The 16,343-nt window shown below is 30.7% G+C and overlaps 1 protein-coding gene across 1 annotated transcript in view; it reads left to right on the top strand.

Annotated features, from left to right (window-relative positions):
• The window catches only part of HSF1 (heat shock transcription factor 1), a gene marked incomplete at its 5' end in the record, with an annotated part of 92,781 nt that overhangs the window by 21,087 nt on the left and 55,351 nt on the right, over positions 1–16,343 (top strand). The window contains one exon of the mRNA XM_071420708.1: positions 12,514–12,638. Within this exon, the coding sequence (XP_071276809.1) occupies positions 12,514–12,638 (125 nt within the window). The remainder of the gene's footprint in view (positions 1–12,513; positions 12,639–16,343) is intronic.

Raw genomic sequence — 16,343 nt, 5'->3', positions numbered from 1 at the left:
TTCTTTTAAATTCCCAAAAATCCCAAATGCTCTGGGAAAATTCAGAAGAAATAAAGAAAAAAAATTACAAAAAATCTGGGAAAAATCGAGGAAATATTTGCAAAGAAATCCCAAAAATTTTTAAAAAATTCTGTAAAAATATTGAAAAAATCCCCAGAAATTTGCTTAAAATTGGGAAAAAAAATCCCCAAAAATTCTGAAAAAAATCCCAAAAAATCTCTCCCAAAAATTCTGAAAATCTTTGAAAAAATCTGAAAAAAATTTTTAAAAATCCCCCAAAAATCCCCTCAAAATGTAAAGAAATCCCCAAAAATTTCTCCAAAAAATTCTTTTAAAATCCCCAAAAAAATCTCTTAAAATCCAAAAAAGTTTTTTAAAAATCCCCCAAAATTGTGATAGAATCCACCAAAAATTCATTAAAAATTCTTTTAAATTCCCAAAAATCCCAAATACTCTGGGAAAATTCAGAAGAAATAAAGAAGAAAAAATTGAGGAAAAATTTGGGGAAGAAATCCCAAAAAAATTCAAAAAAATTCTACAAAAATATTGAAAAAATCCCCAGAAATTTATTTAAAAATGGGAAAAAAAACCCCAAAAATTCTGAAAAAAATCTCTCCCAAAAATTCTAAAAAACTTTAAAAAATCTGAAAAAAATTTTTAAAAATCCCCCAAAAAATCCCCTCAAAATGTAAAGAAATCCCCAAAAATTTCTCCAGAAAATTCTTTTAAAATCCCCAAAAAAATCTCTTAAAATCCAAAAAGTTTTTAAAAAATCCCCCAAAATTGTGATAGAATCCACCAAAAATTCATTAAAAATTCTTTAAAATTCCCAAAAATCCCAAATACTCTGGGAAAATTCAGAAGAAATAAAGAAAAAAAATTACAAAAAATCTGGAAAAAATCGAGGAAATATTTGCAAAGAAATCCCAAAAATTTTTTAAAAATTCTGTAAAAATATTGAAAAAATCCCCAGAAATTTGCTTAAAATTGGGGAAAAAATCCCCAAAAATTCTGAAAAAAAATCCCAAAAAATCTCTCCCAAAAATTCTGAAAATCTTTTAAAAAATCTGAAAAAATTTTTAAAAATCCCCCAAAAATCCCCTCAAAATGTAAAGAAATCCCCAAAAATTTCTCCAAAAAATTCTTTTAAAATCCCCAAAACAATCTCTTAAAATCCAAAAAAATTTTTTAAAAATCCCCCAAAATTGTGATAAAATCCACCAAAAATTCCCCAAAAATTCTTTTAAATTCCCAAAAATCCCAAATACTCTGGGAAAATTCTGGAAAAATAAAGAAAAAATTTGGGAAAAATTGAGGAAAAATTTGGGGAAGAAATCCCAAAAAAAATCAAAAAAATTCTACAAAAATATTGAAAAAATCCCCAAAAATTTGTTTAAAAATTGGAAAAATAATTCCCCAAAAATTCTGAAAAAAAACCCCAAAAAATCTCTCCCAAAAATTCTAAAAATCTTTTAAAAATCTGAAAAAAAATTTAAAAAATCCCCCAAAAAATCCCCTCAAAATGTAAAGAAATCCCCAAAAATTTCTCCAGAAAATTCTTTTAAAATCCCCAAAAAAATCTCTTAAAATCCAAAAAAGTTTTTTAAAAATCCCCCAAAATTGTGATAGAATCCACCAAAAATTCCCTAAAAATTCTTTAAAATTCCCAAAAAGTCCCAAATACTCTGGGAAAATTCAGAAGAAATAAAGAAAAAAAAATCGGAAAAAATTGAGGAAAAATTTGGGGAAGAAATCCCAAAAAAATTCAAAAAAAATTCTGTAAAAATATTGAAAAAATCCCCAGAAATTTGTTTAAAATTGGGAAAAAAAATCCCCAAAAATTCTGAAAAAAATCCCAAAAAATCTCTCCCGAAAATTCTAAAAATCTTTTAAAAAATCTGAAAAAAATTTTAAAAAATCCCCCAAGAAATCCCCAAAAATTTCTCCAGAAAATTCTTTTAAAATCCCCAAAAAAATCTCTTAAAATCCAAAAAAGTTTTTAAAAAATCCCCCAAAATTGTGATAAAATCCACCAAAAATTCCCTAAAAATTCTTTTAAATTCCCAAAAATCCCAAATACTCTGGGAAAATTCAGAAGAAATAAAGAAAAAAAATTGGAAAAAATCAGGAAAAAAATGAGGAAAAATTTGGGGAAGAAATCCCAAAAAAATTCAAAAAAATTCTTTAAAAATATTGAAAAAATCCCCAGAAATTTATTTAAAAATTGGAAAAAAAACCCCAAAAATTCTGAAAAAATCTCTCCCAAAAATTCTGAAAATCTTTTAAAAATCTGAAAAAAATTTTTAAAAATCCCCCAAAAAATCCCCTCAAAATGTAAAGAAACCCCCAAAATTTCTCCAAAAATTCTTTTAAAATCCCCAAAAAAATCTCTTAAAATCCAAAAAAGTTTTTAAAAAATCCCCCAAAATTGTGATAAAATCCACCAAAAATTCCCTAAAAATTCTTTTAAATTCCCAAAAATCCCAAATACTCTGGGAAAATTCAGGACAAATAAAGAAAAAAAAATTGGAAAAAATCAGGAAAAAAATGAGGAAAAATTTGGGGAAGAAATCCCAAAAAAATTCAAAAAACTTCTGTCAAAATATTGAAAAAATCCCCAAAAATTTATTTAAAAATTGGAAAAAAAACCCCAAAAATTCTGAAAAAATCTCTCCCAAAAATTCTAAAAAACTTTAAAAAAATCTGAAAAAAATTTTTAAAAATCCCCCAAAAATCCCCTCAAAATGTAAAGAAATCCCCAAAAATTTCTCCAAAAATTCTTTTAAAATCCCCAAAAAAATCTCTTAAAATCCAAAAAAAATTTTTAAAAATCCCCCAAAATTGTGATAAAATCCACCAAAAATTCATTAAAATTCTTTTAAATTCCCAAAAATCCCAAATACTCTGGGAAAATTCAGAAGAAATAAAGAAAAAAAATTACAAAAAATCTGGAAAAAATCGAGGAAATATTTGCAAAGAAATCCCAAAAATTTTTTAAAAATTCTGTAAAAATATTGAAAAAATCCCCAGAAATTTGCTTAAAATTGGGAAAAAAAATCCCCAAAAATTCTGAAAAAAATCCCAAAAAATCTCTCCCAAAAATTCTGAAAATCTTTGAAAAAATCTGAAAAAAATTTTTAAAAATCCCCCCAAAAATCCCCTCAAAATGTAAAGAAATCCCCAAAAATTTCTCCAAAAAATTCTTTTAAAATCCCCCAAAAAATCTCTTAAAATCCAAAAAAGTTTTTAAAAAATCTCCCAAAATTGTGATAAAATCCACCAAAAATTCCCTAAAAATTCTTTAAAATTCCCAAAAAGTCCCAAATACTCTGGGAAAATTCAGAAGAAATAAAGAAAAAAAAATCGGAAAAAATGGAGGAAAAATTTGGGGAAGAAATCCCAAAAAAATTCAAAAAAAATTCTGTAAAAATATTTTAAAAAATCCCCAAAAATTTGTTTAAAATTGAGAAAAAAATCCCCAAAAATTCTGAAAAAAATCCCAAAAAATCTCTCCTGAAAATTCTAAAAATCTTTTAAAAAATCTGAAAAAAATTTTAAAAAATCCCCCCAAAAATCCGCTCAAAATGTAAAGAAATCCCCAAAAATTTCTCCAGAAAATTCTTTTAAAATCCCCAAAAAAATCTCTTAAAATCCAAAAAAGTTTTTTAAAAATCCCCCAAAATTGTGATAAAATCCACCAAAAATTCCCTAAAAATTCTTTTAAATTCCCAAAAAGTCCCAAATACTCTGGGAAAATTCAGAAGAAATAAAGAAAAAAAAAATCGGAAAAAATTGAGGAAAAATTTGGGGAAGAAATCCCAAAAAAATTCAAAAAAATTCTACAAAAATATTGAAAAAATCCCCAGAAATTTATTTAAAAATGGGAAAAAAACCCCCAAAAATTCTGAAAAAAATCTCTCCCAAAAATTCTAAAAAACTTTAAAAAATCTGAAAAAAATTTTTAAAAATCCCCCAAAAAATCCCCTCAAAATGTAAAGAAACCCCCAAAATTTCTCCAGAAAATTCTTTTAAAATCCCCAAAAAAATCTCTTAAAATCCAAAAAAGTTTTTAAAAAATCTCCCAAAATTGTGATAGAATCCACCAAAAATTCCCTAAAAATTCTTTTAAATTCCCAAAAATCCCAAATACTCTGGGAAAATTCAGGAAAAATAAAGAAAAAAAAAATTGGAAAAAATCGAGGAAAAATTTGAGGAAGAAATCCCAAAAAAATTCAAAAAAATTCTGTAAAAATATTGAAAAAATCCCCAAAAATTTGTTTAAAATTGGGAAAAAAATCCCCAAAAATTCTGAAAAAAATCCCAAAAAATCTCTCCCAAAAATTCTGAAAATCTTTTAAAAATCTGAAAAAAATTTTAAAAAATCCCCCAAAAAATCCCCTCAAAATGTAAAGAAACCCCCAAAATTTCTCCAAAAATTCTTTTAAAATCCCCAAAAAAATCTCTTAAAATCCAAAAAAGTTTTTAAAAAATCCCCCAAAATTGTGATAAAATCCACCAAAAATTCCCTAAAAATTCTTTTAAATTCCCAAAAATCCCAAATACTCTGGGAAAATTCAGGACAAATAAAGAAAAAAAAATTGGAAAAAATCAGGAAAAAAATGAGGAAAAATTTGGGGAAGAAATCCCAAAAAAATTCAAAAAACTTCTGTAAAAATATTGAAAAAATCCCCAAAAATTTATTTAAAAATTGGAAAAAAAACCCCAAAATTCTGAAAAAAATCTCTCCCAAAAATTCTAAAAATCTTTTAAAAAATCTGAAAAAAATTTTAAAAAATCCCCCCAAAAATCCGCTCAAAATGTAAAGAAATCCCCAAAAATTTCTCCAAAAATTCTTTTAAATTCTTTAAAATGTTTTAAATTCCCAAAAAGTCCCAAATACTCTGGGAAAATTCAGAAGAAATAAAGAAAAAAAAATTGGAAAAAATCGAGGAAAAATTTGGGGAAGAAATCCCAAAAAAATTCAAAAAAATTCTGTAAAAATATTGAAAAAATCCCCAGAAATTTATTTAAAAATTGGAAAAAAAAACCCCAAAAATTCTGAAAAAATCTCTCCCAAAAATTCTAAAAAACTTTAAAAAAATCTGAAAAAAATTTTTAAAAATCCCCCAAAAATCCCCTCAAAATGTAAAGAAATCCCCAAAAATTTCTCCAAAAATTCTTTTAAAATCCCCAAAAAAATCTCTTAAAATCCAAAAAAAATTTTTAAAAATCCCCCAAAATTGTGATAAAATCCACCAAAAATTCCCTAAAAATTCTTTTAAATTCCCAAAAATCCCAAATACTCTGGGAAAATTCAGAAGAAATAAAGAAAAAAAAATCGGAAAAAATGGAGGAAAAATTTGGGGAAGAAATCCCAAAAAAATTCAAAAAAAATTCTGTAAAAATATTTTAAAAAATCCCCAAAAATTTGTTTAAAATTGAGAAAAAAATCCCCAAAAATTCTGAAAAAAATCCCAAAAAATCTCTCCTGAAAATTCTAAAAATCTTTTAAAAAATCTGAAAAAAATTTTTAAAAATCCCCCAAAAATCCGCTCAAAATGTAAAGAAATCCCCAAAAATTTCTCCAGAAAATTCTTTTAAAATCCCCAAAAAAATCTCTTAAAATCCAAAAAAGTTTTTTAAAAATCCCCCAAAATTGTGATAAAATCCACCAAAAATTCCCTAAAAATTCTTTTAAATTCCCAAAAATCCCAAATACTCTGGGAAAATTCAGAAGAAATAAAGAAAAAAAATTACAAAAAATCTGGAAAAAAATGAGGAAATATTTGCAAAGAAATCCCAAAAATTTTTTAAAAATTCTGTAAAAATATTGAAAAAATCCCCAGAAATTTGCTTAAAATTGGGAAAAAAAATCCCCAAAAATTCTGAAAAAAATCCCAAAAAATCTCTCCCAAAAATTCTGAAAATCTTTGAAAAAATCTGAAAAAAATTTTTAAAAATCCCCCCAAAAATCCCCTCAAAATGTAAAGAAATCCCCAAAAATTTCTCCAAAAAATTCTTTTAAAATCCCCCAAAAAATCTCTTAAAATCCAAAAAAGTTTTTAAAAAATCTCCCAAAATTGTGATAAAATCCACCAAAAATTCCCTAAAAATTCTTTTAAATTCCCAAAAATCCCAAATACTCTGGGAAAATTCAGAAGAAATAAAGAAAAAAAAATTGGAAAAAATCAGGAAAAAAATGAGGAAAAATTTGGGGAAGAAATCCCAAAAAAATTCAAAAAAATTCTTTAAAAATATTGAAAAAATCCCCAGAAATTTATTTAAAAATGGGAAAAAAAAACCCAAAAATTCTGAAAAAAATCTCTCCCAAAAATTCTAAAAAACTTTAAAAAAATCTGAAAAAAATTTTTAAAAATCCCCCAAGAAATCCCCTCAAAATGTAAAGAAATCCCCAAAATTTCTCCAAAAAATTCTTTTAAAATCCCCAAAAAAATCTCTTAAAATCCAAAAAAGTTTTTAAAAAATCCCCCAAAATTGTGATAAAATCCACCAAAAATTCCCTAAAAATTCTTTTAAATTCCCAAAAATCCCAAATGCTCTGGGAAAATTCAGAAGAAATAAAGAAAAAAATTGGAAAAAATGAGGAAAAAAATGAGGAAAAATTTGGGGAAGAAATCCCAAAAAAATTCAAAAAAATTCTACAAAAATATTGAAAAAATCCCCAGAAATTTATTTAAAAATGGGAAAAAAAACCCCAAAAATTCTGAAAAAAATCTCTCCCAAAAATTCTAAAAAACTTTAAAAAAATCTGAAAAAATTTTAAAAAATCCCCCAAAAAATCCCCTCAAAATGTAAAGAAATCCCCAAAAATTTCTCCAAAAATTATTTTAAATTCTTTAAAATGTTTTAAATTCCCAAAAATCCCAAATACTCTGGGAAAATTCAGAAGAAATAAAGAAAAAAAAATTGGAAAAAATCGAGGAAAAATTTGGGGAAGAAATCCCAAAAAAATTCAAAAAAATTCTGTAAAAATATTGAAAAAATCCCCAGAAATTTATTTAAAAATGGGAAAAAAAACCCCAAAAATTCTGAAAAAAATCTCTCCCAAAAATTCTAAAAAACTTTAAAAAATCTGAAAAAAATTTTTAAAAATCCCCCAAAAATCCCCTCAAAATGTAAAGAAATCCCCAAAAATTTCTCCAGAAAATTCTTTTAAAATCCCCAAAAAAATCTCTTAAAATCCAAAAAAGTTTTTTAAAAATCCCCCAAAATTGTGATAAAATCCATCAAAAATTCCCTAAAAATTCTTTTAAATTCCCAAAAATCCCAAATACTCTGGGAAAATTCTGGAAAAATAAAGAAAAAATTTGGGAAAAATTGAGGAAAAATTTGGGGAAGAAATCCCAAAAAAAAAAAAAAAATTCTACAAAAATATTGAAAAAATCCCCAAAAATTTGTTTAAAAATTGGAAAAATAATTCCCCAAAAATTCTGAAAAAAATCCCAAAAAATCTCTCCCAAAAATTCTGAAAATCTTTTAAAAATCTGAAAAAAATTTTAAAAAATCCCCCAAAAAATCCCCTCAAAATGTAAAGAAACCCCCAAAATTTCTCCAAAAATTCTTTTAAAATCCCCAAAAAAATCTCTTAAAATCCAAAAAAGTTTTTAAAAAATCCCCCAAAATTGTGATAAAATCCACCAAAAATTCCCTAAAAATTCTTTTAAATTCCCAAAAATCCCAAATACTCTGGGAAAATTCAGAAGAAATAAAGAAAAAAAAATTGGAAAAAATCTGGAAAAAAATGAGGAAAAATTTGGGGAAGAAATCCCAAAAAAATTCAAAAAAATTCTGTAAAAATATTGAAAAAATCCCCAGAAATTTATTTAAAAATTGGAAAAAAATCCCCAAAAATTCTGAAAAAAATCTCTCCCAAAAATTCTAAAAAACTTTTAAAAAATCTGAAAAAAAAATTTAAAAATCCCCCAAAAAATCCCCTCAAAATGTAAAGAAATCCCCAAAAATTTCTCCAAAAAATTCTTTTAAAATCCCCAAAAAAATCTCTTAAAATCCAAAAAAGTTTTTAAAAAATCTCCCAGAATTGTGATAGAATCCACCAAAAATTCCCTAAAAATTCTTTAAAATTCCCAAAAAGTCCCAAATACTCTGGGAAAATTCAGAAGAAATAAAGAAAAAAAAAATCGGAAAAAATTGAGGAAAAATTTGGGGAAGAAATCCCAAAAAAATTCAAAAAAAATTCTGTAAAAATATTGAAAAAATCCCCAAAAATTTGTTTAAAATTGGGAAAAAAAATCCCCAAAAATTCTGAAAAAAATCCCAAAAAATCTCTCCCGAAAATTCTAAAAATCTTTTAAAAAATCTGAAAAAAATTTTAAAAAATCCCCCAAGAAATCCCCAAAAATTTCTCCAGAAAATTCTTTTAAAATCCCCAAAAAAATCTCTTAAAATCCAAAAAAGTTTTTAAAAAATCCCCCAAAATTGTGATAAAATCCACCAAAAATTCCCTAAAAATTCTTTTAAATTCCCAAAAATCCCAAATACTCTGGGAAAATTCAGAAGAAATAAAGAAAAAAATTGAGGAAAAATTTGGGGAAGAAATCCCAAAAAAATTCAAAAAAATTCTGTAAAAATATTGAAAAAATCCCCAAAAATTTATTTAAAAATGGGAAAAAAAACCCCAAAAATTCTGAAAAAATCTCTCCCAAAAATTCTAAAAAACTTTTAAAAATCTGAAAAAAATTTTTAAAAATCCCCTCAAAATGTAAAGAAATCCCCAAAATTTCTCCAAAAAATTCTTTTAAAATCCCCAAAAAAATCTCTTAAAATCCAAAAAAGTTTTTTAAAAATCCCCCAAAATTGTGATAAAATCCACCAAAAATTCATTAAAAATTCTTTTAAATTCCCAAAAATCCCAAATACTCTGGGAAAATTCAGAAGAAATAAAGAAAAAAAATTACAAAAAATCTGGAAAAAATCGAGGAAATATTTGCAAAGAAATCCCAAAAATTTTTTAAAAATTCTGTAAAAATATTGAAAAAATCCCCAGAAATTTGCTTAAAATTGGGAAAAAAAATCCCCAAAAATTCTGAAAAAAATCCCAAAAAATCTCTCCCAAAAATTCTGAAAATCTTTGAAAAAATCTGAAAAAAATTTTTAAAAATCCCCCCAAAAATCCCCTCAAAATGTAAAGAAATCCCCAAAAATTTCTCCAAAAAATTCTTTTAAAATCCCCCAAAAAATCTCTTAAAATCCAAAAAAGTTTTTAAAAAATCTCCCAAAATTGTGATAAAATCCACCAAAAATTCCCCAAAAATTCTTTTAAATTCCCAAAAATCCCAAATACTCTGGGAAAATTCAGAAGAAATAAAGAAAAAAAAATTGGAAAAAATCAGGAAAAAAATGAGGAAAAATTTGGGGAAGAAATCCCAAAAAAATTCAAAAAAATTCTTTAAAAATATTGAAAAAATCCCCAGAAATTTATTTAAAAATGGGAAAAAAAACCCCAAAAATTCTGAAAAAAATCTCTCCCAAAAATTCTAAAAAACTTTAAAAAAATCTGAAAAAAATTTAAAAAATCCCCCAAGAAATCCCCTCAAAATGTAAAGAAATCCCCAAAAATTTCTCCAAAAAATTCTTTTAAAATCCCCAAAAAAATCTCTTAAAATCCAAAAAAGTTTTTTAAAAATCCCCCAAAATTGTGATAAAATCCATCAAAAATTCCCTAAAAATTCTTTTAAATGTTTTAAAGTCCCAAAATACTCTGGGAAAATAAAGTAAAAGAATTGGAAAAAATCAGGAAAAAATTGAGGAAAAATTTGGGGAAGAAATCCCAAAAAAATTCAAAAAAATTAAAAAAAAATTTTGAAAAAATCCCAAAAAAATTGTTTAAAAATGGTTAAAATAATTCCCAAAAATTCTGGAAAAAATCCCCAAAAAATCCCTCCTGAAAATTCTAAAAAAATTTTTAAAAATCTAAAAAAGCCAAAAAATCCCCCCAAAAATTTCTCCAAAAATTCTTTTAAAATCCCCAAAAAAATCACTAAAAATCAAAAAAAAAATTAAAAATTCCTCCAAAATTATGACAAAATCCACCAAAAATCCAAAAAAAATCTTAAAAATATCCCCCAAAATTAAAAAGGTGTTTTTAAAAAATCCCTAAAATATAGGAAAAAATTCTAAAAAAATCAAAATAAAATCTACAAAAATAAAAAAATTCCTTAAAAATAAAAAAAAATGCAAAAAAAAATTTTAAAAAATCTTTTAAAAATCCAAAAAAATTCCAGAAAAATCCATTAAAATTTAAAAAAATCCCAAAAAAATCCCAAAATACCCCAAAATTCCCTGAAAAGCTGGAAAAATTCCCAAAAAAATCCTTTGAAGTTCCCCAAAATTCCCAAATACCCTGGAAAAATTCAGGAGAAATAAAGAAAAAATTCTGAAAAAAATCAGGGAAAAAATCACAAAAAAATTCAGAAAAAATCAGAAAAAAATCAGGAAAAATTGAGAAAAAAAATCAGAAAAAATTTTAAAAAATCAGAAAAAAACTCAGGAAAAATCAGGAAAAAAATCGGATAAAAATTCAGATAAATTCTTTAAAAATCCCAAAAAAATTCTTGAAAAATTCCAGACAAATCCCTCAAAAGTCTAAAAAAATGCAGCAAAAATTGAAAACCAAAAACCAAACAAAAAAACTCAAAAACCATTAAAATATTTGAAAAATTCCTGAAAAAAATACAACAAAATTCTAAAAAAATTCATTAAAAAATCAAAAATTCCCAAAAAAAAAAAACAAACCACCAAACACAAAATTCCCTGAAAAGCTGTAAAAATTCCCAAAAAATTCCTTTGAAATTCCCCAAAATTCCCAGGAAATATTCAGGGAAAATAAAGAAAAAACCCTTTAAAAATCCGAAAAAATTCAGAAAAACTTCAGAAAAAATCGGAAAAAAATCACAAAAAATTGAGGAAAAAATCAGAAAAAAATCAGAAAAAACCGGGAAAAATTCCAAAAAAAATCCAAAAAATTCCCAAACATTTCCCACATTGTAAATTCCCATTTTTGGTGGTTTTTTCCCCATTTTTGCCCTCAGGTGTCGTCACTGAAGGGGGAGGAGCTGCGGGTGCGGCTGCAGCCACGGGGGCACAAAAAATCCCCAAAAAAACCCAAAATTCCTTGAAAACTTATGAAAATTCAAAAAAAAATCCTTTGAAATTCCCCAAAATTCCCAAATAGCCTGGAAAAAATCAGGAGAAATAAAGAAAAAAGCTGAAAAAAACCTTTAAAAATCCGAAAAAAATCAGGGAAAAATCAGAAAAAATTCAAAAAAAAAATTGAGAAAAAAATCAGAAAAAATTCAGAAAAAAATCGGAAAAAAATTCAGAAAAATTCCAAAAAATTCCTGAACATTTCCCTCATCCTAAATTCCCATTTTTTCTGGGTTTTTCCCCATTTTTGCCCTCAGGTGTCGTCGCTGAAGGGGGAGGAGCTGCGGGTGCGGCTGCAGCCATGAGGGCACAAAAAATCCCAAAAAACCCCAAAATTCCCTGAAAAATTATGAAAATTCAAAAAAAATCCTTTGAAATTCCCCAAAATTCCCAAATAGCCTGGAAAATTCAGGGAAAATAAAGAAAAAAAGCTGAAAAAACCCTTTAAAAATCCAAAAAAAATCAGGGAAAAATCACAAAAAATTCAAAAAAAATCTGAAAAAATCAGAAAAAAATCAGGAAAAATTCAGAAAAAAATCGGAAAAAAATTCAGATAAATTCCAAAAAATTCCTGAACGCTTCCCACATCCTAAATTCCCATTTTTGGTGTTTTTTCCCCCATTTTTGCCCTCAGGTGTCATCGCTGAAGGGGGAGGAGGTGCGGGTGCGGCTGCAGCCACGGGGGCACAAAAAATCCCAAAAACCCCAAAATTCCCTGAAAAGTGATGAAAATTCCCAAAAAATCCTTTGAAATTCCCCAAAAGTCCCAAATAGCCTGGAAAAATTCAGGGAAAATAAAGAAAAAAAGCTGAAAAAACCCTTTAAAAATCAGAAAAAAATCGGGGAAAAAAGCAGTAAAAATTCAGAAAAAATCAGAAAAAATTGAGAAAAAAATCAGAAAAAAATCGGAAAAAATTCCAAAAAAATTCCCAAACATTTCCCACATCCTAAATTCCCATTTTTTCTGGGTTTTTCCCCATTTTTGCCCTCAGGTGTCGTCGCTGAAGGGGGAGGAGCTGCGGGTGCGGCTGCAGCCACGGGGGCACAAAAAATCCAAAAAAACCCCAAAATTCCCTGAAAAGTGATGAAAATTCAAAAAAAATCCTTTGAAATTCCCCAAAATTCCCAATTAGCCTGGAAAAATTCAGGTGAAATAAAGAAAAAAAGCTGAAAAAAACCTTTAAAAATCAGAAAAAAAATCAGGGAAAAATCAGAAAAAAATCGGAAAAAAATCAGAAAAAAATTCAGAAAAATTCTAAAAAATTCCTGAAGGTTTCCCACATTGTAAATTGCCATTTTTGGTGTTTTTTTCCCCATTTCTGCCCTCAGGTGTCGTCGCTGAAGGGGGAGGAGGTGCGGGTGAGGCAGGACAGCGTGGCCCGGCTGCTGGCGGACATGCAGGCCATGAGGGGCAAACAGGACAGCCTGGACTCACGGCTGCTGGCCATGAAACAGTGAGGAAAACTGGGAATAAAAACTGGGAATAGGGAAGAAATCTGGGAATAAACAGCCAGAAATGTGGGAATAAATCCAGGAATAAATGTGGGAATAAATGTGGGAATGGCAATGGGAATGTGGCAATGTTGGCCAGCAGGACAGCCTGGACTCACGGCTGCTGGCCATGAAACAGTGAGGAAAGCTGGGAATAAAAACTGGGAATTGGGAAGAAATCTGGGAATAAACAGCCAGAAATGTGGGAATAAATCTGGGAAAAAATCCAGGAATAAATGTGGGGATAAAGCTGGGAATGGCAATGGGAATGTGGCAATGGCGGCCAGCAGGACAGGCTGCACTCACGGCTGCTGGCCAGGAAACTGTGAGCAAAAATAGGGGGAATAAAAACTGGGAATAAAGCTGGGAATAATATCAGGGAATTGGGAATAAATCTGGGAATAAACTCTAGGAATAAACCCAGAAATGTGGGAAAAAATCCAGAATAATTCTGGGAATAAATGTGGGAATGTGGCAATGGTGGCCGGCAGGACAGGCTGCACTCACGGCTGCTGGCCAGGAAACTGTGAGGAAAAATAGGGGGAATAAATCTGGGAATAAAAACTGGGAATGAGCTCAGAAATCTGGGAATAAACACCCAGGAATGTGGGAATAAATCCAGGAATAAATGTGGGAATAAATCCAGGAATAAATCCAGGAATAAATGTGGGAATGGCAATGGGAATGTGGCAATGGCGGCCAGCAGGACAGGCTGCACTCACAGCTGCTGGCCAGGAAACTGTGAGGAAAAATAGGGGGAATAAAAACTGGGAATAAAGCTGGGAATGAGCTCAGAAATCTGGGAATAAACACCCAGGAATGTGGGAATAAATCCAGGAATAAATCCAGAATAATTCTGGGGATAAATCTGGGAATGTGGCAATGGCGGCCAGCAGGACAGGCTGCACTCACGGCTGCTGGCCAGGAAACTGTGGGGAAAAATAGGGGGAATAAATCTGGGAATAAAGCTGGGAATGAGCTCAGAAATCTGGGAATAAACACCCAGAAATGTGGGAATAAATCCAGGAATAAATGTGGGAATAAAGCTGGGAATAAATCCAGGAATAAATGTGGGAATGGCAATGGGAATGTGGCAATGGCAGCCGGCAGGACAGGCTGCACTCACGGCTGCTGGCCACGAAACTGTGAGGAAAAATAGGGGGAATAAAAACTGGGAATAAAGCTGGGAATGAGCTCAGAAATCTGGGAATAAACACCCAGAAATGTGGGAAAAAATCTGGGAATAAAATCTGGGAGTAAATCTGGGAATGTGGCAATGGCGGCCAGCAGGACAGGCTGCACTCACGGCTGCTGGCCATGAAACAGTGAGGAAAAGTGGGAATAAAAACTGGGAATTGGGAAGAAATCTGGGAATAAACAGCCAGAAATGTGGGAATAAATCTGGGAAAAAATCCAGGAATAAATCTGGGAATAAATCCGGGTATGGCAATGGGAATGTGGCAATGGCGGCCAGCAGGACAGGCTGCACTCACGGCTGCTGGCCAGGAAACTGTGAGGAATAAAAATTGGGAATAAACCCAGAAATTAATCCAGGAATATCTCTGGGAATTGGGACTAAATATGGGAAAAAAATCTGGGAATAAAATCTGGGAAGGACCCCAGGAATCTGGGAATAAACCCCCAGGAATGTGGCAGTGGAATGTGGCAATGGCGGCCAGCAGGACAGGCTGGACTGAAACAGTGCTGAGGGATATCGGGAATAAAACCTGGGAATAACATCTGGGAATTGGGAATAAATCTGGGAATAAACCCAGAAATGAATCTGGGAATAACTCAGGGATTTGGGAATAAATCTGGGAATAAACACCTGGAAATCTGGGAATAAATCTGGGAATAAACACCCAGAAATAGCCATGGGAATGTGGCAATGGCGGCCAGCAGGACAGGCTGCACTCACGGCTGCTGGCCATGAAACTGTGAGGAAAAATAGTGGGAATAAAAACTGGGAATAAAAACTGGGAATGAGCTCAGAAATCTGGGAATAAACACCCAGGAATGTGGGAATAAATCCAGGAATAAATGTGGGAATAAAGCTGGGAATAAATCCAGGAATAAATGTGGGTATGGCAATGGGAATGTGGCAATGGCAGCCGGCAGGACAGGCTGCACTCACGGCTGCTGGCCAGGAAACTGTGAGGAAAAATAGTGGGAATAAAAACTGGGAATGAGCTCAGAAATCTGGGAATAAACAGCCAGAAATCTGGGAATAAATCTGGGAAAAAATCCAGAAATAATTCTGGGAATAGCCACGGGAATGTGGCAATGTTGGCCGGCAGGACAGGCTGCACTCACGGCTGCTGGCCATGAAACAGTGAGCAAAAATAGTGGGAATAAATCTGGGAATTGGGAATAAATCTGGGAATAAACAGCCAGAAATGTGGGAATAAATCTGGGAATAAATCCAGGAGTAAATCCCGGAATAAATGTTGGAATGGCAATGGGAATGTGGCAATGGCGGCCAGCAGGACAGGCTGCACTCACGGCTGCTGGCCAGGAAACTGTGAGGAAAAATAGTGGGAATAAAAACTGGGAATAACATCTGGGAATGAGCTCAGAAATCTGGGAATAAACACCCAGGAAATTGGGAATAAATCTGGGAATAAATCCAGGAATAAATCTGGGTATGTGGCAATGGCAGCAATGGCAACTCACGGCTGCTGGCCAGGAAACTGTGAGGAAAAGTGGGAATAAAAACTGGGAATAGAGCTGGGAATGAGCTCAGAAATCTGGGAGTAAACACCCAGAAATGTGGGAATGAAGCTGGGAATGACCTCAAAAAAACTGGGAATAAACCGCCAGGAAATTGGGAATTAAATTGGGAATAAATCCAGGAATAAGTCTGGGAATGTGGGAGTAAACAGCCAGGAATCTGGGAATGGAATCTGGGAATGGGGGAATGGATTCCTAGAATTAGGAATGGATTCTGGGAATTGGGAATGGAATCAGGGAATAAACCCTGGGAATGTGGGAATGGAATTCAGGAATAAAACCTGGGAATGTGGGAATGGAATCTGGGAATAAACCCTGGGAATGTGGGAATGGAATTGAGGAATAAACCCTGGGAATGTGGGAATGGAATCTGGGAATAAACCCTGGGAATGTGGGAATGGAATTCAGGAATAAAACCTGGAAATGTGGGAATGGAATCCAGGAATAACTCCCAGGGAATTGGGAATGAAGCCTGGAAAGGAAATCTGGGAATAAGAATTGGGAATAAAAATGGGAAAGAGGGAACGAAATCTGGGAATAAATGCCAGAAAATGTGGGAATAAATGCCAAAAATCTGGGAATGAATTCTGGGAATAAACACAGGAATCTGGGAATAAAAAATGGGAATAAATCAAAGGAATAAGGGCTGAGAATGGGGAATGAAACCTGGGATTAATGACCCCAAATCCTGCATTTCTGACCCCAAATCCTGCATTTCTGACCCCAAATCCTGCATTTCCCTGACCCCAAATCCTGCATTTCTGACCCCAAATCCTGCATTTCTGACCCCAAATCCTGCATTTCCCTGACCCCAAATCCTGCATTTCCCTGACCCCAAATCCTGCATTTCCCTCACCCCAAATCCTGCATTTCTGACCCCAAATCCTGCATTTCCCTGACCCCAAATCCTGCATTTCTGACCCCAAATCCTGCATTTC

Source organism: Agelaius tricolor, unplaced genomic scaffold, assembly GCF_023055355.1.
Source record: "Agelaius tricolor isolate 1412-34295 unplaced genomic scaffold, bAgeTri1.0.p SCAF_157, whole genome shotgun sequence".
In the NCBI taxonomy this organism is placed as follows: Eukaryota; Metazoa; Chordata; class Aves; order Passeriformes; family Icteridae; genus Agelaius; species Agelaius tricolor.
Note: the sequence above shows the minus strand (reverse complement) of the source record. Positions and strands in the feature narration are given on the sequence as shown.